The sequence below is a fragment of the Zonotrichia albicollis genome, chromosome 2, assembly GCF_047830755.1.
Source record: "Zonotrichia albicollis isolate bZonAlb1 chromosome 2, bZonAlb1.hap1, whole genome shotgun sequence".
NCBI classification, from domain to species: Eukaryota; Metazoa; Chordata; class Aves; order Passeriformes; family Passerellidae; genus Zonotrichia; species Zonotrichia albicollis.
In genome coordinates this window covers 641,834-666,205 of record NC_133820.1, presented here as the reverse complement: position 1 = coordinate 666,205, position 24,372 = coordinate 641,834, and the positions used below count along the sequence as shown (strand labels likewise).

The 24,372-nt window shown below is 48.8% G+C and overlaps 1 protein-coding gene across 1 annotated transcript; it reads left to right on the top strand.

Annotated features, from left to right (window-relative positions):
• Positions 1-291: 291 nt before the first annotated feature.
• Positions 292-23,597, top strand: POLD3 (DNA polymerase delta 3, accessory subunit). The gene is made up of 12 exons (XM_074530070.1): positions 292-441; positions 1,386-1,441; positions 2,877-2,979; positions 5,163-5,202; positions 6,579-6,711; positions 9,401-9,656; positions 10,773-10,845; positions 12,615-12,777; positions 14,073-14,185; positions 18,294-18,388; positions 18,472-18,553; positions 22,002-23,597. Exons 1-12 carry the CDS (start codon positions 379-381, stop codon positions 22,205-22,207), a joined length of 1,383 nt encoding a protein of 460 aa, XP_074386171.1. The 5' UTR covers positions 292-378; the 3' UTR covers positions 22,208-23,597.
• Positions 23,598-24,372: the final 775 nt, after the last annotated feature.

Sequence of the window (24,372 nt, the reverse complement as noted above, 5' to 3'; positions counted from 1 at the left end):
ATATTATTTAATTTAATTTAAATACTCTATTATTTTATTATATTTTATTATATTTTAATATTCTATTTTATTTATTTTAGTATTTAATTATGTCAATATTTATGTTAATGTTTTGTTTTCTTTTTAGTTTAGTTTTAGTTTATTTCATTTTATTATTTTAATATTTATTTTAATATTTTATTTTAATATTTCATTTTCTTTTTTGATCTTGGTTTGTTTCGTTTATTTTGGTTTATTTCGAGCCCCGGTACCAGTCCAGTTCGGCGTTCGCGTTTCCGTCGGTATGTCCCCGCGCGGCCGCCGTGGTTGTGAGGCCGTTGCCATGGTGGCGGCGCGCGCGCGGCGCTGCGGGGCGGGAAGCGCGGGCCCGGCGCGGCCATGGCGGCGGACGAGCTGTACCTGGAGAACATCGACGAGTTCGTCACCGACCACAACCGCGTCGTGAGTGCCGCCGGGCCCGCTGCTGCCCGCCCGCCGCCTGCTCCCGCTTCCCCGGTTCCCCCTGCCCGCTGCTCCCCCCGCGGCCTGCTCCCCGCGCCGCCTCCCCTGCCCCGCTGCCTCCTTTCCCACCCGCTGCCTTCCGCTGCCCCTTCCCTTTCCTCCTCTTCTCTCTCCTTCCCTTTTCCTTCTCCTCTTTCCCCTTTCCTTCTCCTCCTTCCCTTTCCTTCTTCCTCATTCCTTCTCTCCTTCACCTTCCCTTTCCTTCTCGCCTCTTTGCATTCACACTTCTCTTCTTTCTCCCCCTTTTCCTCCTCCTTTCCCCTTCCTTCTTCCTCTTCCTCCTCACTTCCCTCTCCCTTCTCCCCTCTCTTCCTCCTCTCCCCCTGTCTTCCCTTTCTCTACCCCCCTTCTTTAACCGGTTTTCTGCATGGGTTTGTTCCTTTCCAAGTTTTTCAAAAATTCATTTGGAAATGAAATGAATAATGAAACGAAATTGAAATGAAATTGAAATGGGTTTTGCCCAGAAAGTGGTGTGGCCAAGTTGGTGCAACTTGCCTGACAATGTGAACGTTCCCAGCCTGTGGCTTTGTGGCTTGCTCCAGGAACAATGTAGACAAACAAGAATTGAATTGTTGTGTTTCCAGCCCGGAGCCTGGGGCGTGGTTTGAAGGGCAGAGCAGGTGTCAGGGATGTACCTGCTCAGAATGGCAGGGCTGGGACTGCAGCCCTGACATCCCGAGGTTGGCACGGTGGTGTTCCAGGCCAGGAGAGGGGCAGAAATCCCTCCCACACCTTTTGGGACAATTCACAGTGCTCGGTGAGGCACGGGTGTCCACGGGCTCTCACTCCTGCCGTGGAAGGGAGGGGTGTCTCAGGATTTCTGATCAAACTGACAGGCCAAGGTTTCCTCTCTGAAGTGCTTTTTGGGTTTTTTCCTTCTCCAGGTGACCTACAAATGGCTGAGCTACACGCTGGGCGTCCACGTGAACCAGGCCAAACAGTAGGTGTCCCTGCATGCCCAGAGCCTGCCCAGTTCCTGTCAGTGCCGTGCTCATTCCTGCTCCCATCCCCTTAAAATATCCCTCTGGAGAGCGTTACCAGCCCTGCCTGGCCTCTCAGCCCTGTCACTCCCTGTGCCTGCCTGCCCTGCTGGGCAGGGGTGCACCAGAGAGTCCCCAGTTCCTCCCTCAGGGGCTGCAGGAATGCCTTTCTGGAGGAGAGGCTTGGGAACAAACTGCCCGGGGGCTGTGGGATCCACTGTTATATACTGGTAAATGTATTTCTATAATGAAGAATACATTATTATATGTATTATATTTATTATGTTATAAAATAGATAATATATAAAATAATATATGTTACATATGTAATAGATAATATATATTATATATTATATGTATTATATACTATTAAATGCATTTTAATACTAAAATACATGCTATGTGTTTTTATATATACAATATATAAAATATATATTATATATAATATATTATTTTATATATGTAATATATAAAATTATGTATTATATGTATTGTTATATGTAACATTATAGCAGGAGTCCTAGTAGAATATCTGTATTGTATTAAGTGGCCTTGCCCTGACCCTAGTTGTTCTAGATGGGCTGCAGCTGTGATGTCCTTAATTGGGTGGCAGCTGTGGCTAATTAAGATAATTGGGATAAAAGGGGTGGGCTGGCTGGTTAGGGAGAGCCTTGGAGGAGCCCTGGTGAAGAAGCAGGAACAATACTGCTGTGAAGAGCTGTGTGAGAAAACCACCTAGAAGGTATGGGACTCTAGAAATGTGATAATAACAATATATACCATTAAATGTGTTTTTATACTAAAATACGTTATTATATATAATAGGTATTAATTTATATATGTAATATATAATATATGTAATATATATTTTATGTATTGTGTATTATATGTATCATATACTAGTTAATGTATTTTTATACTAAAATACATTATTATATCTATTATATATAATATTATATATCACACATATAATATTGTATATTATAGAAAATATTTAAAATAAATTATATTATACTAATTACATTACATTATAGGTGTTATATGCTGTTAAATGAATTTGCCCTTTGGTTTCTGTAGTTGTTGGACTGGGGTTCTCCACAGTGGCAGAGGAGCAAGGGTCTCAGAAAATTACCCCTGAGGAAATTGAATTAATTTAAATTAATCCTGAGGAAACGGTGTCCCTGTTGTCAGGTGTGCTGAGGAAGCTCAGTGAATCCTGAGGAAACGGTGTCCCTGTTGTCAGGTGTCCTGAGGAAGCTCAGTGAATCCTGAGGAAATGGTGTCCCTGTTGTTGGGTGTCCCTGCCAGGCTGGCTCTCAGTGTGGCAGTCCCTCCCTGGCAGGGCTGCAGGCTCTCTCCCCTCCTCTGTGGCTGACCCTGGTTTCTTTTGTGCAGGATGCTCTACGATTACGTGGAGAGGAAGTGCAGGGAGAACTCGGGGGCTCAGCTGCACGTCACCTACCTGGTGGCAGGAAACCTCCTCCAGAATGGACACGTTGTGAGTGCTTCCCCTCTCTCTGGGAGCCTCTGCTGTGGTGTCTCCCGCCTCTCTCTGTGCTCCTGGGCTCAGAGCTGCACTGGCTCCTGGGCAGGGACAGAGGAGGCTCAGGGTCTGTCCCAGCAGGCGGAAGGATCAGCTGCCATGGTTTGGGAGCTCAGTGCTGGATAACACCCCAGGGTTCCTCACTAACTCTCTCAGATGCTGCCAGCACCCAGGCCCGTGCCCTCGCTGCTGTTGTGCAGCAAAGATAGATCACACAGCCTTGTGCAGGGGCCCTTCTGAGGTCAGCTCAGCCACCTGCCAGGGTCTGTGTGGCCTGGGGGTGCCTGAGGGGGGCTTGGAGGGACAGCCCAAGTGGCAGGGAATGATAACCAACAGAGCAGCACACCTACAGCTCAAGCTCTCTTGTTAATTAAACCAGCTTTCTAGTCCTGGTGAGCAAAACAAACAGGAATTTATTAGCAGCATTGTACATTTAAAGTGCTTCAACTGATTAAGTAAAGGAATTGCTGCTTAGTGCATTTAGCTTGTCAGATTTTCAGGGATGTCAGCTAAAACTTCAGGCAGATAACCCTGAAGCTTTTAAAAGAAGATAGGAAAATTCAGTGTCTGTTCCCCTTTGCCCACAGACAAATTTAAGAGCCAAACACTAAATGCCTTTGACGTCCCACTAAGTGTTTTTAAATACCTATTACAAATATCTATTATAATATGATCCAGTCTTTTTTTAGGAATAGTAAATCTCAGGGTGTCAGGGTGATGGAATGTTTCAAGTCGCACAGGCAGTGTCACATTTACAGCCCAAGTTTAAGAGATTTTCCCCTATTTCTTTTGAAAATAAAAAATCTCTTGGCTCACTAGAACTGGCCAGGGGACTGCCAACGTGTACTGTTATATTTAATGTACCTGAAACAAACAGGTGACTTCTGAGATAGGCACAAATAACTTTGTTCACTGTGTCTTAGCAGCTTGTGAGTTTTTAAAATAATATCACAGTGTCACTGGATGGTTTGGGTTGGTGCAGGCAGGGAGTCTTCCACCAAGGGGAATTATATGAAGGTGACTTTTGTCCCCCATTATTTTCAGATGTGCTGGGAGAGCCCTGCACTGCTGCCTGCTGGCAGTAGGTGTAGCCGGAATGCTGCGGATGCAGCTGAAGCACTCCTGCAGGGAGAGCTGTGGAAATCCCTCTGGAGTGCTCCCCTTAACACTGCACGTTCTTTCTTTGCTGCTTTCTGCACCCAGGGGCCAATCTTTGGTTATCCTTTTACCTGCCTGTGTGTTTTCTTGCCACTTGGTGTTCTACTGCCTAATTAAAGCAACTTTTTAATCCTGGTGAACAAAGAAACTTTCACTTACAGTATTTTATATTTACAGTGCTTCAGCTGATTAAGCAAAAGAATTGCTGCTAAATGCATTTAGCTTGTCAGATTTTCAGAAATGTCAGCTAAAACTTCAGGCAGATACCCCAGAGGTTTTTAAAAGAAGATAAAATTCAGTGTCTGTTCCCCTTTGCCCACAGATAAATTTAAGAGCCAAACACTAAATGCCTTTGACATCCCACTGAGTGTTTTTAAATATCTATTACAATAAATTACAAATATCTATTACGATATGATCCAGCCTTCTTTTAGTAATAGTAAATCTCAGGGTGTCCTGGCTTTTATTTGTAGATTGGGGGAAAAAAAGCCAAAAAAAACTTTTTTATTTTTTTCTCCTAAATAATAAACTGGTTCACATGCATGGAATATTGTCTTTTAATCCCCAAATCTGCCTGAAATGGAAGGTAATTGTTTATTGCATTAATTCTGTTTAGTGGGATGTATTTAACTACAGCTGCAGAGGCAGTGTCATGTTTATAGCCTGAATTTAGCAGGATTTTCCCTGATTTCAGACAGGTCCATGGTATCTGTTTAGCACAGAATTAGTGGGGGGGTTTTTAGTCTGTCTCTCTGGATCCTCCTGGTATTAACCACAGCCTGTTAGATGTCCTGGAGAGGTGTAGACCCTAAAGACTGGCCAGAGAGCACATTTGAGAGCTTTAAAAACTGATGAGTGTTTAAAGGCATTGCCACTGTTCTGTGCTACAATAATCATTAGGCTTTGCTATTTAATAACTGTAAGTAGCAATCTTGCATACAAGCTCAGGTTTAAAGAGGTTTTGTGTTTCTTTTTTGCAGTGCCACAAGGTTGCAGTAGTGAGGGAGGATGAACTGGAAGGTAAGCAGGCTGGCAAAGTCTTGTGGCTTTAACTTTTTTCTTTGAAAGAACAGCAAAATGAGCAAAGCTGAGAACTTGCCATCTGCATGTAAATGCCCAGCCAGGCTCTTGGGGTCAGGTGTGTACTTTTTGTACCAGCTGTTTCTCAGAATTTGGAGTGTCTGAGCCAGCAGCTGAATGCCTTCAGGTTGTGAATTGAGTCTGATTTTTTTTGTTTTTTTTTTGTCAGTGGTTCTTTTCCACCTCCCTGCCACTGACAGCAGGGAGACAGCAATGCACCAGTAGTGTCTCAGAACAACTGGGAGCCTTCAGGCCCCCAAGAGTGCTGGAACTGGTAATTGTGGTTATTGATTCAATGCAATTGCAGTCTTTGCTCCGAGTCCCATGGGTGTTAAGACCTTCTCATAGAACATTTATTTCACTTTTGTGAGTGCAAGGTGGAAAAACCCCCATTGCAACACTGCTGAGTGCACTGTCGTCTCACCATCTTTCTGGTCCTGCTGATGAAATCTTACCCACAGAACTGAAACGCAGCTTCAGGCTCTTCATCACTTTCAAATAACATCTTTGGCACTTGAGAGCACGCTGTGGTATTTGTGACCTTCAGGATGTGAGCTCATGACCTCACTTTGTTTGAAGGACTTGCGTTGTTGGAAATTTGAAGTGGATTTCTAGCTCAGGCCCTTTGCCTCCGAGTAGGAGATTGTCAGGCAGGGCAGCTACTCTGTGTCATGTTTGTTGAGTTATGTGTGCTGTGTAACACTGTTTTGCTGTGGAGGAAAGGGTTGCTCATGGTTTTTGTATTGGAAGGCAGGCCAAAGGCATGACTTATATTTGGAAGAGGCTGAGATTTTTGATGGGAGTAGGGCTGCATAGTCTAGGACTGGCCCCAAGAAATGATTACTGTGTGTATTTTTACAGTGCCTAGAAGCTCAGCCTCAGACCAGGACTCTGTGGAAAGAACAATATAAGCAATGAACAAAGAATTCCTGAAAGCCAACCCTAGTCTCAAGGGGTCTGAGTAACACAAAAGGGAGAAAGTTTTCATTCTGGGGGTGGCACTGTGGTGCTGGACACAGCCCCAGGGGCAGAGAGCAGTTACCAGCTACCTTCTGCCTCAGCTTTAGGTACTCCCTCAGCTGTTGTGCATCCCAAGAACTGGATGTTTGGAAGGCAAACACAGAGAGATCCCTCCTAAGCCCAAGAGTGTGTAGTGGAAAACATGACAGGCTTGTGGGGTTTGCTGCCTTGAATTCCTCATTAGTGAGTGCTGGGAGGTGTGGCTGGACCTTTTTGTGTTCATGTTTTGCTGTCAAGTAGTCTGTCAGTCTTGCTGGGTGTGCTAACAGAGGGCTTTCTTTCTCTCTTTTCCCCAGCAATGAAGTCCAAGCTGTCCACAATTGCCAGTGTGCACGTGTACAGCATCCAGAAGGCCCTGCTCAAGGACAGCTCCCCCCTCTACAACACTGACTACGACATCGTCAAAGCAAACCTGCAGCACTGCAGCAAGTGAGTGACTCCTGCCTCCTTTGCCTTCTGAAGCACTTCCAGGCTCCACTTCAGTGCTCACTAGATAGGCCTGGACTTGTAGAGAGCTGGGAAAAGATATCCTCAGAGTCCTGCCAGAGCAGTGCCCAAAGAGCTCATTGTGTGGCTGTTGTGTAAATGAGCCAAATGTTGGTTCACTTGGTCCTTACTCTGACAAGGGGGCTGTTCCAGTACCTGGCTTGTCTGATGGCTGGAAACGTTTCTCTTTCCCAGGCCACACTTAATCATGGCCATTTTAATCCAGTTCTCAGCCACACAGGAAGAGAAAATCAAAACAGGCTGATAAAACCATGAATGATGTGCTCTGCAAAGCATTTACAGGAGTTTGCTTTCTGTTTTGTGAAACTGTGTTCTCATCTTCTGGACTCGTCCAGTTCTCTGAAGGTGTCTCACAGGAGCTCCTCCTCCAGGAGCTGGGCTTTGGTCTCTGTGGGTTCATTGCTGCTCAGAGTAGGCTGTGATCTCTGGGATGTAGGAGGAGCACACAGAGCAGTCGGGCAGCAGCAGTGTCCTTCCTGGTGGAGCTGGAGCAGAGCTGGGAGGGATGCAGCCCCCAGGAGTCCCTGGCTCCCTCCTGAGCAGCTGCAGCTTCTCACTTGTGTGCTGTTCCCACCAAGACAGCTTCAGCTTGAAGTCATGGGGATGCATGGTGCCATGACCAATCTGGTTTGAAGGGGATGCCTGAAGGGTGTGTCATAGCAAGAGTATAGAATCTGAGAGGAGCAATGTGGCCCTGTCCAAAGTGTTGACAAGAGAGTGGCAGAGAAAGGAGGAGCTGTGTGTTTGGGTGGGTGCCCTGGAAGGAGCTGGGTGATCCCACTCAGCACAGCCACGTGCCCTGGGTGTGCCTGCCGTTGTTCCACTCTGTTCACTCTTAGGCAGCACTGTGATCCTTGTGCCTTAGGGACGCTTGTATCCTCTGGGATTTAAACATCCAGGAGGGTTAGATAATCCAGGCTCTGACACAGCTCTCTGAGGCCTGCCTGTAAATCCAGCTTTGAAACAGGATTTCCCAAGGAAAGTAAGAAGTGCACCTTCTTCATTTGTGACCTGGCTGAAGCAAGTACAGGTTGATCCCATTCCCCCTCTCTTGCCAGCTGCGTGGATTGTCTGTGACACTTGGGAAAAGATTCCTGCAGGACCTGCAAAAGCCAGAGGTTTGATTGTGTGAGGTTTGTAGTAAACAGAACCGCCCTGTCTGTGCAGATATTTCACAGCTCTGGGACAGGGATCTTTGTTCTCCTCTGGGTTTCTGTGGGACCTGCTTTGCAGTGAAGACAGTGGAGGTGGTTAGATGCACTAACACCAATATCTGGGTTTAATGCCTGTTGGCACTGCCAGCTTCCCAAACAGAAGCAGCTCCTTGTTTGCAGAGCATAGTCCAAGTACTGCCTGTTTTTTCAGTGGTTATTTAGTGAATTTTGGGTCAAGCCCATAAAGGTATAGTCACTCAGCAGCATCAGGGCAAGCTGACTGGGAAATAGGGGAAGGTTAGCTGAGCTCTGCTGCGCATCAACGTAACCATTGACAATATTATTTGTGACAATGTTATGTATTGGAGGGTTGGTGGTGTTTAGAGTAGGAGCTCACACTGCCCTGAGAGCTGTATTATTCACCATGTTGAAAACAGATTGAAAGTGTAAAGGAGAGTAGGATTATTTTTCTTCAATGTCTGTTTTCCTTCCTTTAAAGGTTTGAATGTCAGAAGGTTGCTGCTGCAGCCTGGGAGTGCTGTGGAGATGGTGTTGTTTGTTCATACAGATCCGGATGGGAGTAGAAGTGGACTGTGCATGTGAGCAGCTAGTGCTGAGGCACAGAATTGAACTGGCAGAGAGAAGGCTGCTTTATTTCTTAGGCAAATGAAAATATGCTGTGTAATTCAGTGGGCTGGGAGGCGTGAGCTGGGCTCTTTTGTGGCATTTCTGTGGGAAATCTGGAAAGCGTCGCCTGTGATTTGCACAGTGGGGAGCAGAGTTCAGCTATTTTTGGGAGCTGCTATTCCTGACTGTCAGTGAGCTGTGCTGTAACTGAGTATGTCATTTATTTCTTGTGTCTCCACATCCCCAAACAATCAAGTTTCAGACCATTATAATCCAGGCTGCTTCTCACTCTCAGGGATTACTTGGAAATGACTTAGTGGAGTTAAATCGGAATGTCGTGGATGTTTTCTGAGCCATTTCAATTGTTCAGTTTCAGCTGGGGTTTGCCTACCTGGCCGAGTGGGGCCGCTTGTGGCAGCAGCTGTGGGCTTTGTCAGAGCATCAGAAAGTTATAAATGTTTTAGATCCTCACTCAGCCATGCAACTTCTGCCACAGGCTTTAGAGAGTGTAACCCATTTAGGAATAAAATGCAGCCTGCTCCTTGTCCAGCCTGGGTGTGGAGAGGGCCTTTACCCCCCAGGAAAGCTGCACAGTTTGTTTGACACATGAATGCTGTGACTCTTGCTGACAGGTTCAGCTGATGTTTTCATCAGAGGTCTCTTGCAGTGTGCCAGCCCTCCTTTCTTGTCCCACGCACAGATTCAATTGCTCCTTTTTCCATAACAGGAGCGTGCAGGCCCGGAGGGGCACTGGCACTGCAGGAGGGGGGAAGCTGAGGTGAGCACCCAGAGCTGAGGAGGCTAATGGGGTTTTTCCATCCATCCCACAGGTTCAGTGCCATCCAGTGCGCCGCCGCCGTGCCCAGGACGCCGCCCGAGCCCCCGCGAGCGCCGGCGCCCGCGCAGAGCCCCCCGAGGCACAGGGACCCCGATGGCACCAGCACCCTCAATGGCCACGGGCCCCGGGCTGCCAAGCCCCCTCCCCAGCAGCAGAAAGGCATCATGGGCATGTTTGCAGCCAAAGCAGCGGCCAAGGCCCAGGACACGGCCAGGGAGGCCAAGGCAGAGGCCAAGGAGGCCCCAGGTGTAAGTTACCTCAGCCCCCGGTTCACGGTGTTAACCATCTGTCACACAGTGCCTCAGCGAGCTCAGCCACCCCTGCCCTGCTCCTGCTGCCAGGCACACCTCCACTGGGAGTGTTTAACTGTCACCTGGGCAAAAAGCCCTCGTGCCACACTCCGGGTGTCTCCACAGAAGAGAATTTGCCATGGCTTTGACGTTCCCAATGAGCTGGATCTCAGGCAGCATAGCTACAATTGCTCTGCTGTCTCCAGCTATCCCAATGTACACACCAGCTGAGGATCTTGCTCTCTCCATTGTGCTTAAAAGGATTTGTTTTGAGCAATAAGTGAAACCTGAGAAGCCCAGGTCTTAAAAGTATCAAGGTGTTTAAACTTGGTGGGTGAGGGAAGTTTCGGAGCTTGACCTGTGCAAGACTAAATTGTTTATCTTGTGGACTGCTGCTTTTCCAGGATAGGATTATGTTTTCATTTTAATTAGTGTAATTGTTTTTCAAGTGATGTGGCCAGAAAAATGGGCGTTAAAATGGTAACACTCCCTGTGGATGGTTTGGCCTTTTCATAACTGGGAAGGTTTGGGTTCCTTTCTCTGGTTTTTATAGGGAGTTAAGAACTGGGGAAATGTGTGGTGTTTTGGGAACTTTAGTGTCTGGTTACCATTTATTTACATGAAAATAAGCTGGATTAGAGGCTGTACTTTCTTAGGTGGTGTGGGTTGATTTCTCACTGTGGTGGTTGCATTGGTGCAACAGAGCAGTGATGTTTCCTTGCAAACAGCCTACGTGCCAGAGGAGCTGGATCCTGGTTGGCCAATCCCTCTTCTTTCCTCTGTTGGCTGCTGTGAACTGAGGCACTGATGGTTTGCAACCAGAGCAGTTCTTTCCTGGGAGCTGAGCCTGGTCCCAAGCATTATTTCAAGTCAGATCTGAGGGCCTGGCTAAGGAGTCCTTAGGAACTCACTGTGCCCCCTTTGATGGCTAGTGAATATCTTCAAACTGTCCAAAACAGAGTTTGCTAAATCTGCTGAAATCTAAAGCAGTGGGAACAAATGCTCTCTATTATTTTGCTGTGCACCTTGAGGGCTGGGAGCAATTCCTGTGCTTATTCCTTTCTTTGCTTCCAGGTGTCTGCAACAAGCAGCAAGCCACTAACAAAGAACAGCATCATGAACAACTTCTTTGGAAAAGCTGCTATGAGTAAGTGCTTTTCTGTTTTCAGAGGCCATCATGGTCAGGGAACAGCCTGTTGTAGTTCCAAAAACAAACACATGAAAAAAAACCAAACCTGAGGATTATTTGAAGTATCTGTTCTTTTTTTTCAATTATACTTTGAGCTGGATATAAATTTGAAAATACTAAGTAGAATCAAATGTTTTGTACTAGAGCCATGATGGGAGAAAGATACGGAAAGGAGCAGAACTCTTCCTCCCCATCCCCACTCTACCAAGCTCATTGGATTTTCTTTATATCCCCTCTTTCCTAATAGTTTTCTATACTTTCTCCTGCTCTTCTGCACTCAAAGGGGTTAATGTTTTAGCACACAGCTTTTAAAGCAAAAATTAAGGGTTTTCAGTGGAATTTCTCAGACAAAAAGCTTGCTGGAGGGAGATCAATTAACATGACATATTTGAGCAGACTAACCCAGGAAGGATTTTTAGTGCAGAAGAAATCTGATTTAAAGTGAGTTCTCCTGGCTGGAAGACCAGCTATGGGTGAGATGTTTGCCAAAAGCTGTTTTGCAGGGCATGTTAATGGTGCTTGCTTTTCATCACACAGCACTGAGGAGCCCATTGTTAGTTTTAGGGTTAATTTCTTTCCTAAAAGCTGAAGGACTGATGCATGGAGAATAAAACTGAGGGGTGGCCTGTCTCTTTGAGCAGAGGTTTGGACTAGGTGGCCTCTGCAGGTCCCTTCTGAATTACCCAAGTCAAAGGAAATGATGCTGGAGCTTTTAAATACTGGAATATTGGAAAAGGACTGTGGGACCTCCTTCAAAGATTCCCTTATAGCAGAGAGCACAAGAGGCTTCACAGAGGAGTTTTGGGAGAGAGTAAACAGCACAGTTCACTTTGTAAGACATCTGTCAGAGCTTGCAGGGGACAGTTCCAGCACTGAGCAGACAAGGCACAGCCCTGCTGGGACTCTTTGGTCCCTGTTTTGGTGAGACTGGGGGAGCTGAGGGCACTCTCAGCCCCAGGACAATCACTGCAGTTAACTGGAGTAAATTCTGAAGGTCTGAGGAGAGCCCTAGGCCCAAGCACACAGAACCCAAAGAGGCATGGCAAAGGTGACCCAGTGGTGATGGGGAACGCTTTGGGGATGCCCTTCCATCATTCCCAGAGGGTTCCCTTCTCTGCGGAGTCCTGTCAGGGAGCTCACAGAGGAAACCTGTGGGGTGGCTGCAGAGAAGGAGCAGACTGAGCAGAACTGGAAATGATTATGTGTATGGAGCAGAGGGTGGGATTCCAGCAGAAAGATTTATTCCCTATGTGCATGTCTCTCCTGGCTTCAAAGGTTCCACCCGTGCCGGAAAGTCCTGGGTTAACAGCGCTGGGGTCCTTGGTTGATGATAAATAAGGGAGCTGTCGTTGCAGTGCTGTTGCCCCTGCCTAGGGAAGCAGCCAGCCTGTTTGCCAGCACTCCCAGAAAGGCACTGGCACCATGTTGGGGCCCTCCCAGCAGCCTCTCCTGCCACTGCCTCCCCATCCTCCTCCAGAGAGTTTGAACTGCTGCAGCACACATGGTGGCTTGACATCAGGAGCAGCAGAACCATGGAAAATCACCTAGAAATTAAAGCATGCCCTTCTTTTTCCCATGTCTGGTACAGCTTGGCCAGTCCAGATCCCTGGATACACGATGGGTAGTGCTGGCTCTAGCCTTGGTGCACAGAGCTAGCCAGCTGCTTTGTAAGCTGTCATTCAGACTGAATGCCCAGTGTTTGTTCTTTTTGAATGGTTTGTTCACAGATAAACTCAAAGCCAACTCTGTGCCTGAGCAGCCAAAGGAGGAGAAAGAAGCAGTGAAGCCTTCAGTTGCTGTAGCAGAACCAGAGTCATCTCCCAGCACTGTAGCAGAGAAACCTGGGAAGAAAACAGAGTCTGCCAGAATTCAGCAAAAGGACAAGAAAAGGTGGGTCTGCCCTCAGGGTCCCTTTTTGTGTCCCCAGCTTGGGGACAGCCTGCATGGAGCTGGCTGGTCATACACTGCCGGCTCACCTCCTGTTTCCATCTACTAAACTGTGTTAAACCTGGCTAAATTCATCTGTCAGGGTTCTCTCCTGGTGTTCCTTTTCCAGTTGGTGCTGTGGGTGCCTCAGGGCCGCGGGTGCCATGGCACATGGGAAGGGACAGGGCCCGGCTGCCCTCCGTGGGAGGGGATGGCTCTCCACGAGACAGCCTCCCACTGAGCAGCCTGGGAGAGACCCTGCAGGCAGCCTGGGGAGGGCTGGCAGGGACACCTGTCCTGCAGGGAAGGTGGGACATTCCCCAGCCTCTATGTACACAGCTTGCAGCACAAAGTTGTGCTTGTTGATCTCCAAAGCTCATGTGGGGCTGCTTTCAATGCCACGGGTTTACTTTGGGCTGAGGCTCCAAGTTAATTTTAAGCTCAGCCCTTTGTGTTTAATCCAACCCAAACTGACAGAGACAAAGAATCACTACAGTCTGATGGCTCTCTGGTGGCCTATGAGTAATTAATTGGTGGTCTCAATCCATTTCTAAGGGAATAGGTAAGCACGCCACCCAGCCCACCATGGCAGCTAGCACTAACTGCTTGTCTTAGTGATAGTCTTGTCCCAGAAGCCAAGGGCCTGGAGGTGTTGGCAGCCTGGAGCTGGGAAGGCCACTTGGGCTGTCCCAGCTCTTGGAGGATACGTGGGCCTTTAGCCTCCAGGCTTGTTCGTCTGACACGTCTGGCCAACAGTAAAAAGAAAGAAGCTATTTTATTTTTCCAGTAGTCTTTAAAAATGGCTCCAGGATTCTGAGACACTACCTCATAGTCAGTCAGTGGCAAGCAGTCTGTCAAAAGAGCTTCTGAGTGATGCTTTTGGGGACACTGGGAGCCTGAGCTCAAGAGACAAGATCAGAATTAGGCCCTTGCCAGGCTGCTGTGGCCAAGCGAGGTGAGGCACTGGGCTGAACTGCAGAGGGGCTGAAGAAATCCTCCTTGTTTTGGAGAGCTGCATGTGGGGAAGGATGGGAGGCCTGCAGAGGCTCGGCCACCTATGCCTGGCTGTGCAGTGGGTGTGCAGCGTTCAGCTCAGTGTACAGTGTGGAGTTCAGAGCATGTGATGCTCAGGCTTTTAAGAGGCATTTGATTTGCTTCCATGAGGAATGTGCTTGTCCAAGTGCTCATGATGCTTTCATGCACACATGAAAGACGATGGGTGTTCATTCCCTTTCTTTTCCCTTTGCTTTTTGTGGCAGTAAAATGAAGAGAGCAGATAGGTCGGATGACGAGGAGGAAAGGGATCCTGAAAATGTCAAGAAAAAGAGGAAGCGAATCAAACAGCTTGTATCTGACAGCAGTGATGAGGAAGGTAAGAAGATCTGTAAACAATCAGGCATGTAGGTCAGGGTTCTGATTTCCAGAACATGACTCTCCAAATCCCTTGGTCAGTGATTGAGGGAATAGTTTAAAGGACTGAAGACCGTGGAAATGGCTGTAGCCTGAGCCTTCTGTTTATCTTTGTGCTGCAAGCACTTGGGCACGGAGTTGAGATGTCTTAAAACAAAGATTCAGTCTTTGTTTGAGCTTAGCTCAGACCTGGCTGTCTCCTCACCAAGTGTGCTGCCAGTGCCCCTGTGTGGGAAGGAGGTTCCCAAATCTCTTGTGAAAGATAGCGCTCCTTCCAGAACCATAGGGCTGTCAGAGGAGCTCATGTGGGGAGGGAACACTCACCAGTGGCCTCCCTCTCCCCACAGGGTCAGTTTGAGTGTCTTTATTCTGCCTGTTCATAGAAAGGGTTTGGAAGACAGTGTTGGAAGCAAGACATGCAGAAAGAGAAGGGATAATAGGGAATTTGGAGGCAAAGCACTTGAGCCATATCTGATGAGACTGTGTGTCTCCCTGCTGGTGTGACAGGAGTGGGGTGCCCAGAACTCTGCAAGATTTGGGCTCATAATGAGGAGCAGCAGGGCTGGATCCCAAAGGATTTGGATAATTGAGGTGACAAATGCTGTTGAATATAGATATCTAGGAAATAAACTGGAATTGAGCTCGGGAGTATGTGCTAAGTGGAACAGTAATCCAGCAAGCTGCTCAGGAAAGGAACTTGGGGATCATTACAGAGTAATTGAAACCACCAGTTTGGTGTAGACCTCCAGTGAAAGAAGGTGAAGCAGCAAATGGGGTGTGCTGGTGCGGAGGTGGAGTCCCTGGAGTAGCCAAAGCTGGTTCCTCATTTAGTGTGCCTGGCACATGGGCAGCAGCCAGGACATCAGGAAAATCTGCAGTGCCAGGGAGAGGTGCCTGCTGTTGGTACCATGCAGTATCCATGCCACCTCTAGGCCTGTTTTCATGGTTCCCCTGCTGCCCACATAATTGCAAATCATCTTTTTCGTTAAGTATGTATCACTTCTTAGACTATTCCACAGCATGATAAATCTCTCAGGAAGCTGTTCTTGTGATCAGCCTTAATTCCATCACATTTCAATGTGGCTTAAAATATATATATATACATATATGTCCACACTTTTTGGTACTTATTTCTTTAAATGTTTGTCTTTCCATTTCCTCATCACTCCCCTGCTGACAAGCTGAGCTGTTTAGCTGTGAGGAGGGAATTTTGAAATCAGCCCATGCTTGCCTGGCTGGAATCTCTCAGCTCATCCCCATCCTGTGAGGTCAGGCAGGAGTTTGGAATGTTGGAACTCTCTGGTCTCCCATGGGACACCAGATCAGCACATGTTTAGCAATTAATGCCTTTGAGTGGGATGCCTCCTGGTCTCATGTATTCCAAGGTTTACATTCTCTTTAGTGACCAGAGATGGGACCTGAGGGAAGGGCTGGAGCTGTGTCAGAGCAGGTTTAGGTTGGATGTTAGGGAAAAGTTCTTCCCTGAGAGGGTGGTGAGGCACTGGGGAGGTTTTTTGTCACTGCTCTTGCTGCCCCTGCATCAGAACCCTCTTTATTCTTTATTTCTTTGTGCTATGCATTAGAATTGTAAATTTATGAAAATTACAGCTCATGTATATAAATTTGGATATCACTCAGTTTGCCCTTTGAAAAGAGAAAATAAGAATTGAGAGAACCCAGCCCCTTGGTCCTGCTGCTTGCCCTTCTAAATCCAACCAGAGATTTGAATTGTTTGGAATATTTTTAATGAGACCAAACTGGTAATATTATATTGAGTACAGAATAAGACAGACTGTGAGTTGGATGAAAAAAAAAAATTATATATGTATTCAGCAACTGGGCTTGAAGAGCATCTGTGCTTGGAAAGGTTGGAAACAGGTTTCTCCAGAGAACAGGGGCAACTGGAATCAGCAACACCAGAGAGCACAAGGGGCCTGGAGTGACAGGCACACTTAGCAAGGTTCTGTGGGTGTGAAACTCAGCCTGCATGGCTGAGTGAAGCACTTAGGGGCAATTCCATGTCAGGCCAGGTCTTCTGCCTAGTCCTGTGTTAGTCTGTACTAAAAGCAGCCCTGAATGAGCTCTCCTTACAGCAGCATCAGCACATGGTACCACGCTGGAAACACACAGAGGGCATAAGGCACAATCCTCTCCATTTAAATGATTTTTCATTAAAAAGTTATATTGGTACGAGGGTTCCTTAGTCACTGCAGGTTGTTTTGCTTCCAGTGCCAGAACAAACTCCACAAATGCTCCCACAGAGGACAGGAGGTTTGGCAGCCTCAGCTGTACCAACACAGGCAGCGTTTCTCAGTGTTGACAAGTGTTTTACAGCCACTTTGGAGGGTGATTTCAGTGGCACTGTGACCTACAAACTCCCTGGGTTTTGGAGAGCCGCAGCACCAGCACTAAAGCTTCTCACAGTTTTTCCAGGCAGGGTCAGAGCAGACTGAACAAAGCCAGGATTTACATCTTTGGTCCATCCAGTTGCCCAACTTGTATCTATTTCATGCAGCTGTTGCTGTTGAGCAAACTGTGGGCAGCAGCTAGTGGTTGACTCAGGAGTTATCACATGTCAGAGGGCTGTGTTGGCTAGAAGAGGATAATAAAGCAATAAACGAGCTTGATAGTAGTCCTAAACACTCTGACGTGAGGAGAAGGCCTTCTGCCTGCCAAAAGCTGGGGAAATGGTTTGAAGGAAGCTGAAAAAAGCCCAGATTTCCCCCAAGGAGTCTAGTGGAGCTGGCCCACTGACAATGCCTTCAGCGGCCCCTGCTTGAGCACGGCAGAGGCTTTTCAGCAGGCTGGGTTTAGCTTGTCCTCTCCCAAAGATGCTTGCAAAGGGCAGAGGCCAGGCTGGGCAGTCTGGGGAGCGTGCGTGTGAGATTGGGATGGGCACAGAGCCCAGGGTCTGTGTGTGAGCCTGGGATGGACACAGAGCCCAGGGTCTGTGTGTGAGATTGGGATGGGCACAGGGCCCAGGGTCTGTGTGTGAGCCTGGGATGGACACAGAGCCCAGAGCTGCCCGCAGCCCTGGGCAGCGCACACTTCCAGCGCCGTGGCGTGGCCGTGCCCCCAGAGCAGGGTGAAGCCCAGTGGTGTTACCCCTCTGTTTGCATTGCCCTGCCTCTCTCTGCAGTGCCTGGGAGGCCGGGGCCCTGCGGGAGCACTGTGGTTTATTGCTGGCCTGGCAGCCCAGCGCCGTGTCCCTGCAGCCCTCGGTAGCCTGCGGAGGTCAGCTGGCCGCGTGCCCGGCAGCGCCGGCTCCTCACACGGCCCCAGTCCCCCGGGACAGCTCCAGACGGCGGCTCCGTGCTGGGCTGAGGGCAGCCAGGCAGCCCCATCCGTGTGGGGTGAAGCAGTGGGTCACAGGAGCCGTTTGTCCCCGCGGTGCCAGCTGTGCCCCAGCCCGGCGCTTGCGTGGCAGCCGCTCTCACTCGGGTCCCCCGCAGCTCTGTCCCCCTGCCAGCCCCGCAGGAGGGTGACCCTGCCTCGCTCCTGCTCTGCAGCCCTGCTTGTCCCGCTGTGGCGTGCCTGCTGCAGGCTCCAGAGCTCGCTGTGCTCCCTGCAAATGCCCAAAGGTGTCCTTGACTGCTTTGATCAGTCTTGGCTTTGAGTGCAGCCCGAACCCAGAGGAGAGCAAGGAGATCAAACAGTGAGAGAGTCAACTTCTGGGTTTTGTGGTGGTTTGGGTCTTTTAGAACTTCTTTTCAAATAAAGGTTTTAGCATGTGTGATAGTGTGCTGCACCTAATTCTTGGGTTAAGCTGATAGCATGGATTGTTTGGGATGTGTAGCACCACCAGTGAAGCAACAACTGTTTTACCACACCCCACCTCCTTTCATTTCTAAACAAATAACAGTCACTCTCTTTAACAAGTAACTGAAATGTATAGCTAAAACCTGCCAGTTCCTGTGGCTGGTTTTCACGTTTCTCTGGGTGGAGCTGATTATTTTGGCTTAGCAAAAATCTTTCAGGGCACTTCTCCCATCCTATCCCACCCTCCTTCCTTTGGGAACTGCAGTGTGTAGCATCAGACCCGTGTGCCATCAAGGTGTTCTTCTTTGCAGATGTGCCACCCTCTCCCACACCCGAGGAAGAGAGAGCTCCATCTCCACCCCCTGAACCTGTTCTGAAAACTGAGCTGGAGCCTGCATCCACAGAGGTGAGAGCAGATCAGAGTGATTACCTGCCCTCGGGTAATGAGACAGGAGCTCTGCTTGCTCACAGTGCTGCCATGTCCCCCAGGTGTCAGCTGGAGGGAGGAAGAGGAAGAGGAGGCGCGTGCTGAAATCCAAGATGTTTATCGATGAAGAGGAAGGCTGCATGGGTAAGGCTGGCTGTGCCCTGCACTCACTCACTGGAGCTCACTGTATTGGCCACTTTAACAGGCTAGCCTCTCCCTGGCTGGAGAATCACAGCATCTCTTTGTTATCCCGCTTGGGGCTCCTGCTCCCAGACTGAGGTAACTGAGCCTCTGGTGCAGGCCTGGGTAGGGAGTCAGAGCTGGAGCTGAATCCTTACCCTTTTTGATTATTTGCAGATTTTCCTTCAGTTCTTTTCCCTTTTTTTCTGCCATCATGATTACCACCTTCATTTACTCTCCTCTCCAAAGCTGCAAGCTTTTAAAGATGCTACAGAAAGAGATTTAGGGTCTGGGATAAATTCTGGCTGAGATAACTTTGTTGGGTTTTTTTTTTCCCTTTGAGGATAAATCCAGAGTTGTGCAAAACTTGATTATATGTTAAAGAAACGTGGAGTATCCCAGATAAAAAGTTGGAGCTTAAATACTTCATAGGGTTTCTGTTTCTGCTAAGGGTGGCTCTGCTTTCAGAAGGGAAGAGAATTCCTACAGAAGCCAGAGGCTTTAAATTCCAGCCTGACTGGACTCTGCTTCCTCCTGTAGCCTGCAGAAAGCTGTGTAACACCACTGCATTCATTTCCTCCATCTCCTGACATTGAAGTAGAGCTGCAAACGTTCAGACTATGTTGGTTTGGGTTTTGGAGGATTGTTTTTGAGGCTTTAAACACATGAGAGCATGGAGTGTGTGTTTTGTAATGGTGTTGTCAGCTGGGTTGTGTGGGATGCTTTGATTCCCTGGCCTGGCTGGGCTGAGGGGATGTCAGTGGAGCTCAGGCCGTGCTGGGGAGGATGAGGTGCTGTTGTCCAGCTCCGTGGTGGTGCTGGCCATGCAGACTCTGGGCATTCCTGGCCCAGCCTCAGCCTGTGTGTGTGTTTGCACCTGTCTGCAGAGCTGCATCTTCTGTTTCCCATTAGCCTGGTGTGTCTCCTTCAGAGAAGCACAGAGCTGTGGCTCTCAGCAGCTGGCTGCACTGGGACTGAAATCCCCACTGCTGCTTTCTTGTCCAGGAACTGGGCTTGCACAGAGTTACTGACAGCTTTGGCTGGTTACCCTGAGGGGTGTTCTCCTCTCCCACCCCAGAGAGAGCCATTGAAATGGAAGGAAAACGGAACAAAACAGCATTAGATGGGGAGCTGGGTTGCACAGGCTCTGCATCCAGAGCACAGGAGTGTGTTTTCTGGGTTCAGCTGGGAATATTGCCTCTGTTTCTCTGCTCTTTATCCCCACAGGGTTTCATAGTCCCTTGGGAAATGCAGACTCCTGGTTTCACAGTTCACATCCCCTTTCCAAAAGGGGAATGCAAGGCCCTGCTGTGCCCTTGGGAGGCAGATCCTGTGGGATGGAGCTTGGTACTGAGGATCTGGCTGGGGAAGAGATGCTGCTTTCTCCACTAGAAATCCTCCAGCCTGCTGTGCAAAACATGCTGTCTGGCTGTTGTCCAGTTTCTCTTCTCCCTTCCATTCCACACCCTTTCCATGCACAGGCCTAACAATTCAAAGGCTAAACAACTTGCAAATCTCCCAGGCTAATGTGAATTTTAGTTATTCTTTGAAATAGAGGGGTTTCCCCCCTCTCCCTGCTCTTTTTATTTTTAATTCAACACTAGGTTTTTGAGAGGTTTTAATCCTAACAGTAGAATGAGGCTGTACTTTATATTTCTCCACTATTTTAAGTTATGGTTTTCACAATAGTTGCAATAGCAAGAAATTGGTGTCAAAAAGCAAAAGTGATTTAGGGATTAGCCCTGAGGGAAATTGAGCAATTAAAGTGTGTGTGGAGTAAAGCACAAGAAACATTCCTAGGCATCAACAGAAATCCATGGATTGAGGGCCTGCTCTTAGTCTCTAGTAAAGGGGAATTACTGAGGTTTAAGCTTGGGTGTTTCTACCTTGAACTTTCTAAAGCTTCAAAGGACACACATGGGCTTGGAGATTGGAGTTTCCACAGGTGCATTGGAGGGAAATTAGTGTTACAGCACTTTAGAGCTCCCATCCTTTGAGCCGCTGTGGTTCAGAGAGTCTGGCTGTGAGTGGGACATCAGTGACTGCGTCTCTGCACCCATGGGTGCTGCACATACACACTGCTGCAGTTCAGCTGAGACTGCAGCCAAAGACAGCTGATCTGAGCTGTGCTGCTGCAATTGGAGGGGTTAACTGCACACTTGAGGAGTTCCCAGCGGTTCCTGACAGGCTGAGAGCAGGATAAGGGTTTAAGTTCACCCAGTGGTCTGGGGAAGCTGCTCCCTGAGAAGCCTGCTGCCTCTCAAGGGAGATTGCTTGGTTTGCAGTCTGAGGTCCTGCTGGCTCTGCCCAGGAGGATTTCACAGCATTCCTCTTCCCAGTCCTGGTGACGTAGGAAACCTTATTTAATTTGATGCATTAATACAAGCGAAAGCCAGCTTCCCAGAAGAAGGGAAGTTAAGACATCTGTTTAAAAGAATAGAGTTGCTAAAGAAAAATGGCTTACTAGAAGAATCCCAGAGCACTGCTGGGAAGGCTGATCTGAGGGCATTTGCTGGGATGTGACGGTGTCTCCCCTCAGTGGGGCTGACTGCAGTTTAATTTCCGTGAGGGTGTTTTATGTCCCTGGGCTTTGCGTGGCCGGACGCTGACAGCAGCGAGCTGGCGCTCCCCTTCAGGCAGAGCCCTGATTGCAGACAGGGCTGGGGGCTGATCTTTCATAAAGCATTGCTTTGTGCTTGCCCTCCTTGGCCACCTCTGTGGAACAAAGCTGCCCCGAAGGCTTTGTGCCCCTGGAGGTGGGTGGTGTCTGCTTCGCTCTCCCCTAGCTGTCCAATGCGCTGGTGAGAGCAGCCTGGGGATGTCTCCAGGCTGTCTTGCCTGGATTGCTGGAAAATCTGATTGCTTTGGCCCCTGTGGAAATGGGACCGAGTCAGAATGGTGGGGTTTAGCCATAAAGTAGATGTTCCATTGCCTAGTGCCAAACTACTGATTCTGATCTCCTTGAGATTCATCACTTGCTGATGGCTGCTGGTCAGCCTTTGCCATGTGAGTTAGGATCTCAGGATCACTGGCTTGGAAAAGCCCTCTAAGGTCATTGACTTCAGCACTGCCAGGGCAACACTGGCCCATGTCCCCAAGGGCATCCACACAGCTTTTAAATCCCTGCAGGGATGGGGACTCACCACTGCCCTGGGCAGCTGTGCCAGGGCTGGACAGACCTTTCAGGGAAGGAGTTTTCCCTCATACCCAACCTAAACCTCCCTTGGCACACTCAAGGTCATTTCCTACTGCTTAACTTGGGACTCAGTTCCTGTGTCTGACACGTGCTCCTTGAACCCAAAGTGTTCCTTCCCATGAGTGCAGTGGGAAGGCTGCACTGGGGAGGTCTTTGTGTAAGAATGGCTAAACCATCATCATCATCCTCTGCTCCCTTCCCTGTTGTTTCCACCAGTGACTGAGAAGGTTTACGAGAGCGAGTCCTGCACGGACAGCGAGGATGAATTCCCCAAGCCCAAGGCACCGGCCCCACAGAAACAGCCCGTGCTGCCCACCAAGAGGGAGCCAAAGGAGGAAAGGAAGAACCCAAAGAAAGGGGCAGCTCCTGCCAGCAGAGCCAACAAGCAGGTCTCCATCACAGGCTTTTTCCAGAAGAAATGAACTCTGGGTCTGGCTCCTCTTGGTAGCTTGGGAGTGTTGCTCCCATTTTCGTGTGGCTCTCTGCAAGCTGCTGCTGCTTGTGGGGCCAACATGCAAGCCCTGGTTATGCAAGGTGCCCTGCTTACTGTGTAAGGAAGCCCTCTGGACTAGATTTTGTATCAGAGACAAGTCTTTATTTGTTACTGCAATCATTTCAGTCATCTTCACTAGGCAGTGTGGGAACTGCCAGCTCGAGGCAACATGCAGAGGACCTCTTGAAAGGCTGTTGAACCTGTTCACATGAAATTGTATTTTTTTAATCACCCCTTTGGTGCTAATTAGGAGGGGAGGTGTGGTGTTTTCCTCCCCTCTTTGTACACCCCCAGCTCTTCAGATTGGTTCACATTGGGTGGCAGCAGCAATGTAGCAGGTCAGACACAAATACTGAACATCTGCTTCAGCTTTAACTGAATGAAATTTACTTCATTTTCCCCCTAAGACTGGTAAATAGTTTTTGCTCTGCCTTTCATAATCTATTTTTGGACAAAGCAGTGCATATAAAATTTTCTTACTCTCTTCTTCCTTGAACTTGTATCCTCTGTAACTTGCTCAGATGCCTAATTATAGACTGGGACACTGTTGGTGTTCTGTCTTTACAAAAACATCCTTGAGGCTTCCCACCCAATTGGCTCTGGAGTGATTGGGGGAAGGCTTTGCTGTTATTGGGAAAGAACTGATCTTCAGCCTGGGAGGCCAGTGAGCCAGAGGGAAGGGTGATGAGAGGGCACTGCTGATAACACCAGGCAGGTACCAGGGAGCAGCACGAGCTGCATTGCAGGCTTTGCAAGTTTGGGGTTGCCTGAAGGGTTATTTTACAGGCGTGAACCAGACAAGAGAAGAGATTTTCCTTGGACATCTCATCACCTGCCTGCTGAAGGAAGAGTGCCACGGCACATGGTCCTGAGGAACCTGTTGTGGAGAGGAATAAAGCACAGCAATCCTGTTAACCACAAAGGAGCTCTTGGTCTGCGCCTCCTGCTTGGCTGCTGCTGGGGCTGACAGACCCATGGCAAAGCTTTTCCAGAGGGGTGATGCTGAGCCTTCCTGAGCCTTGGGCTGCTGAGTGCTCCCAGGCAGGGGCTGGTGGACAGGAGCTGCTGCACCCCAGCAAACCCTGTGCTGTGGCCTGGCAAGAGAGTGATCAGCCTTATTCTGGTTTATTGAAAAAGTTTAACTGTGGAGAGCAAAACCCACCCTGCCACAGGGGTTCTGTTGTTTTAGGTGGAGTTGAGGGGGTATTTTTAAAGGCAATGAGAACAAATTCCATTAAACACAGTTTTGTTTTGGCTTGGTTTTTTTTTTTGATTTTATTTGTCCTTATTCATTAAATGTGTCAAATTCTGATTTCCAAGGATTGTTGTGGTATTTGACTGCATGGGAGTCAAAGACATGTGCTGGTGAAGTGGGTAAAGATTTCTTCATCAACACCAGGGCTGGAAGCTTTCAACGGAGTGTTTTAGGGGATCTGAAACCTCAGAACAGCCGGATTTGTATGGAGTTGGAGCCCTGGAGTGTCACTGCTGTGGCAGCAGGGGCCAGGCCGGGTGTCCTGGTGCTCCTGCCGCTCTCCCGGAGCTGTGGCTCCACCCCGACTGCTGCCGCCACCAGCGGGACGTCACACGGCCCTTCCTGCGGGAAATGACCGAATGTCTGCAGCAGCAGGACCTAGCAGAGGCATGATCTCATACTGCCCGCTCCACGGGCTGCCAGCCCCAGGGGCGCTTCAGCTCCCTGCATGCTGCCTTGGCCGAGGCTGGCGTGTCCCCAGGGCACGCCTGGGAGCAGGAGTTGGGGCTGGAGAGAGGGAGAAGGGCTCCCTTGAGGGTGGGGTCACTGCTCTGGCACCCAGGGGCTGCAGGGGTGCACAGTGTCCAGGAGCCATCTCCCACCTCGGGCTGTGGTACTGGCGGAGCTCGGTCCCAAGCTCCTCCTGGACATGCAGAGGTCTTTATACCCATGTATGGATCGTTCACAGCTAGAAATCCAATCCCAGGCGATCTGCTCTCCTTGTCCCCCTGTATCTCCCTTCCCACCACATTTACACCCTCGGAGCAGCCTCAGAAGAAGCAGTGGGAGAGGTTCATCCAATGAAGTGCAGTTTAGGGTGTTTGCTCCCTAACAGCCTT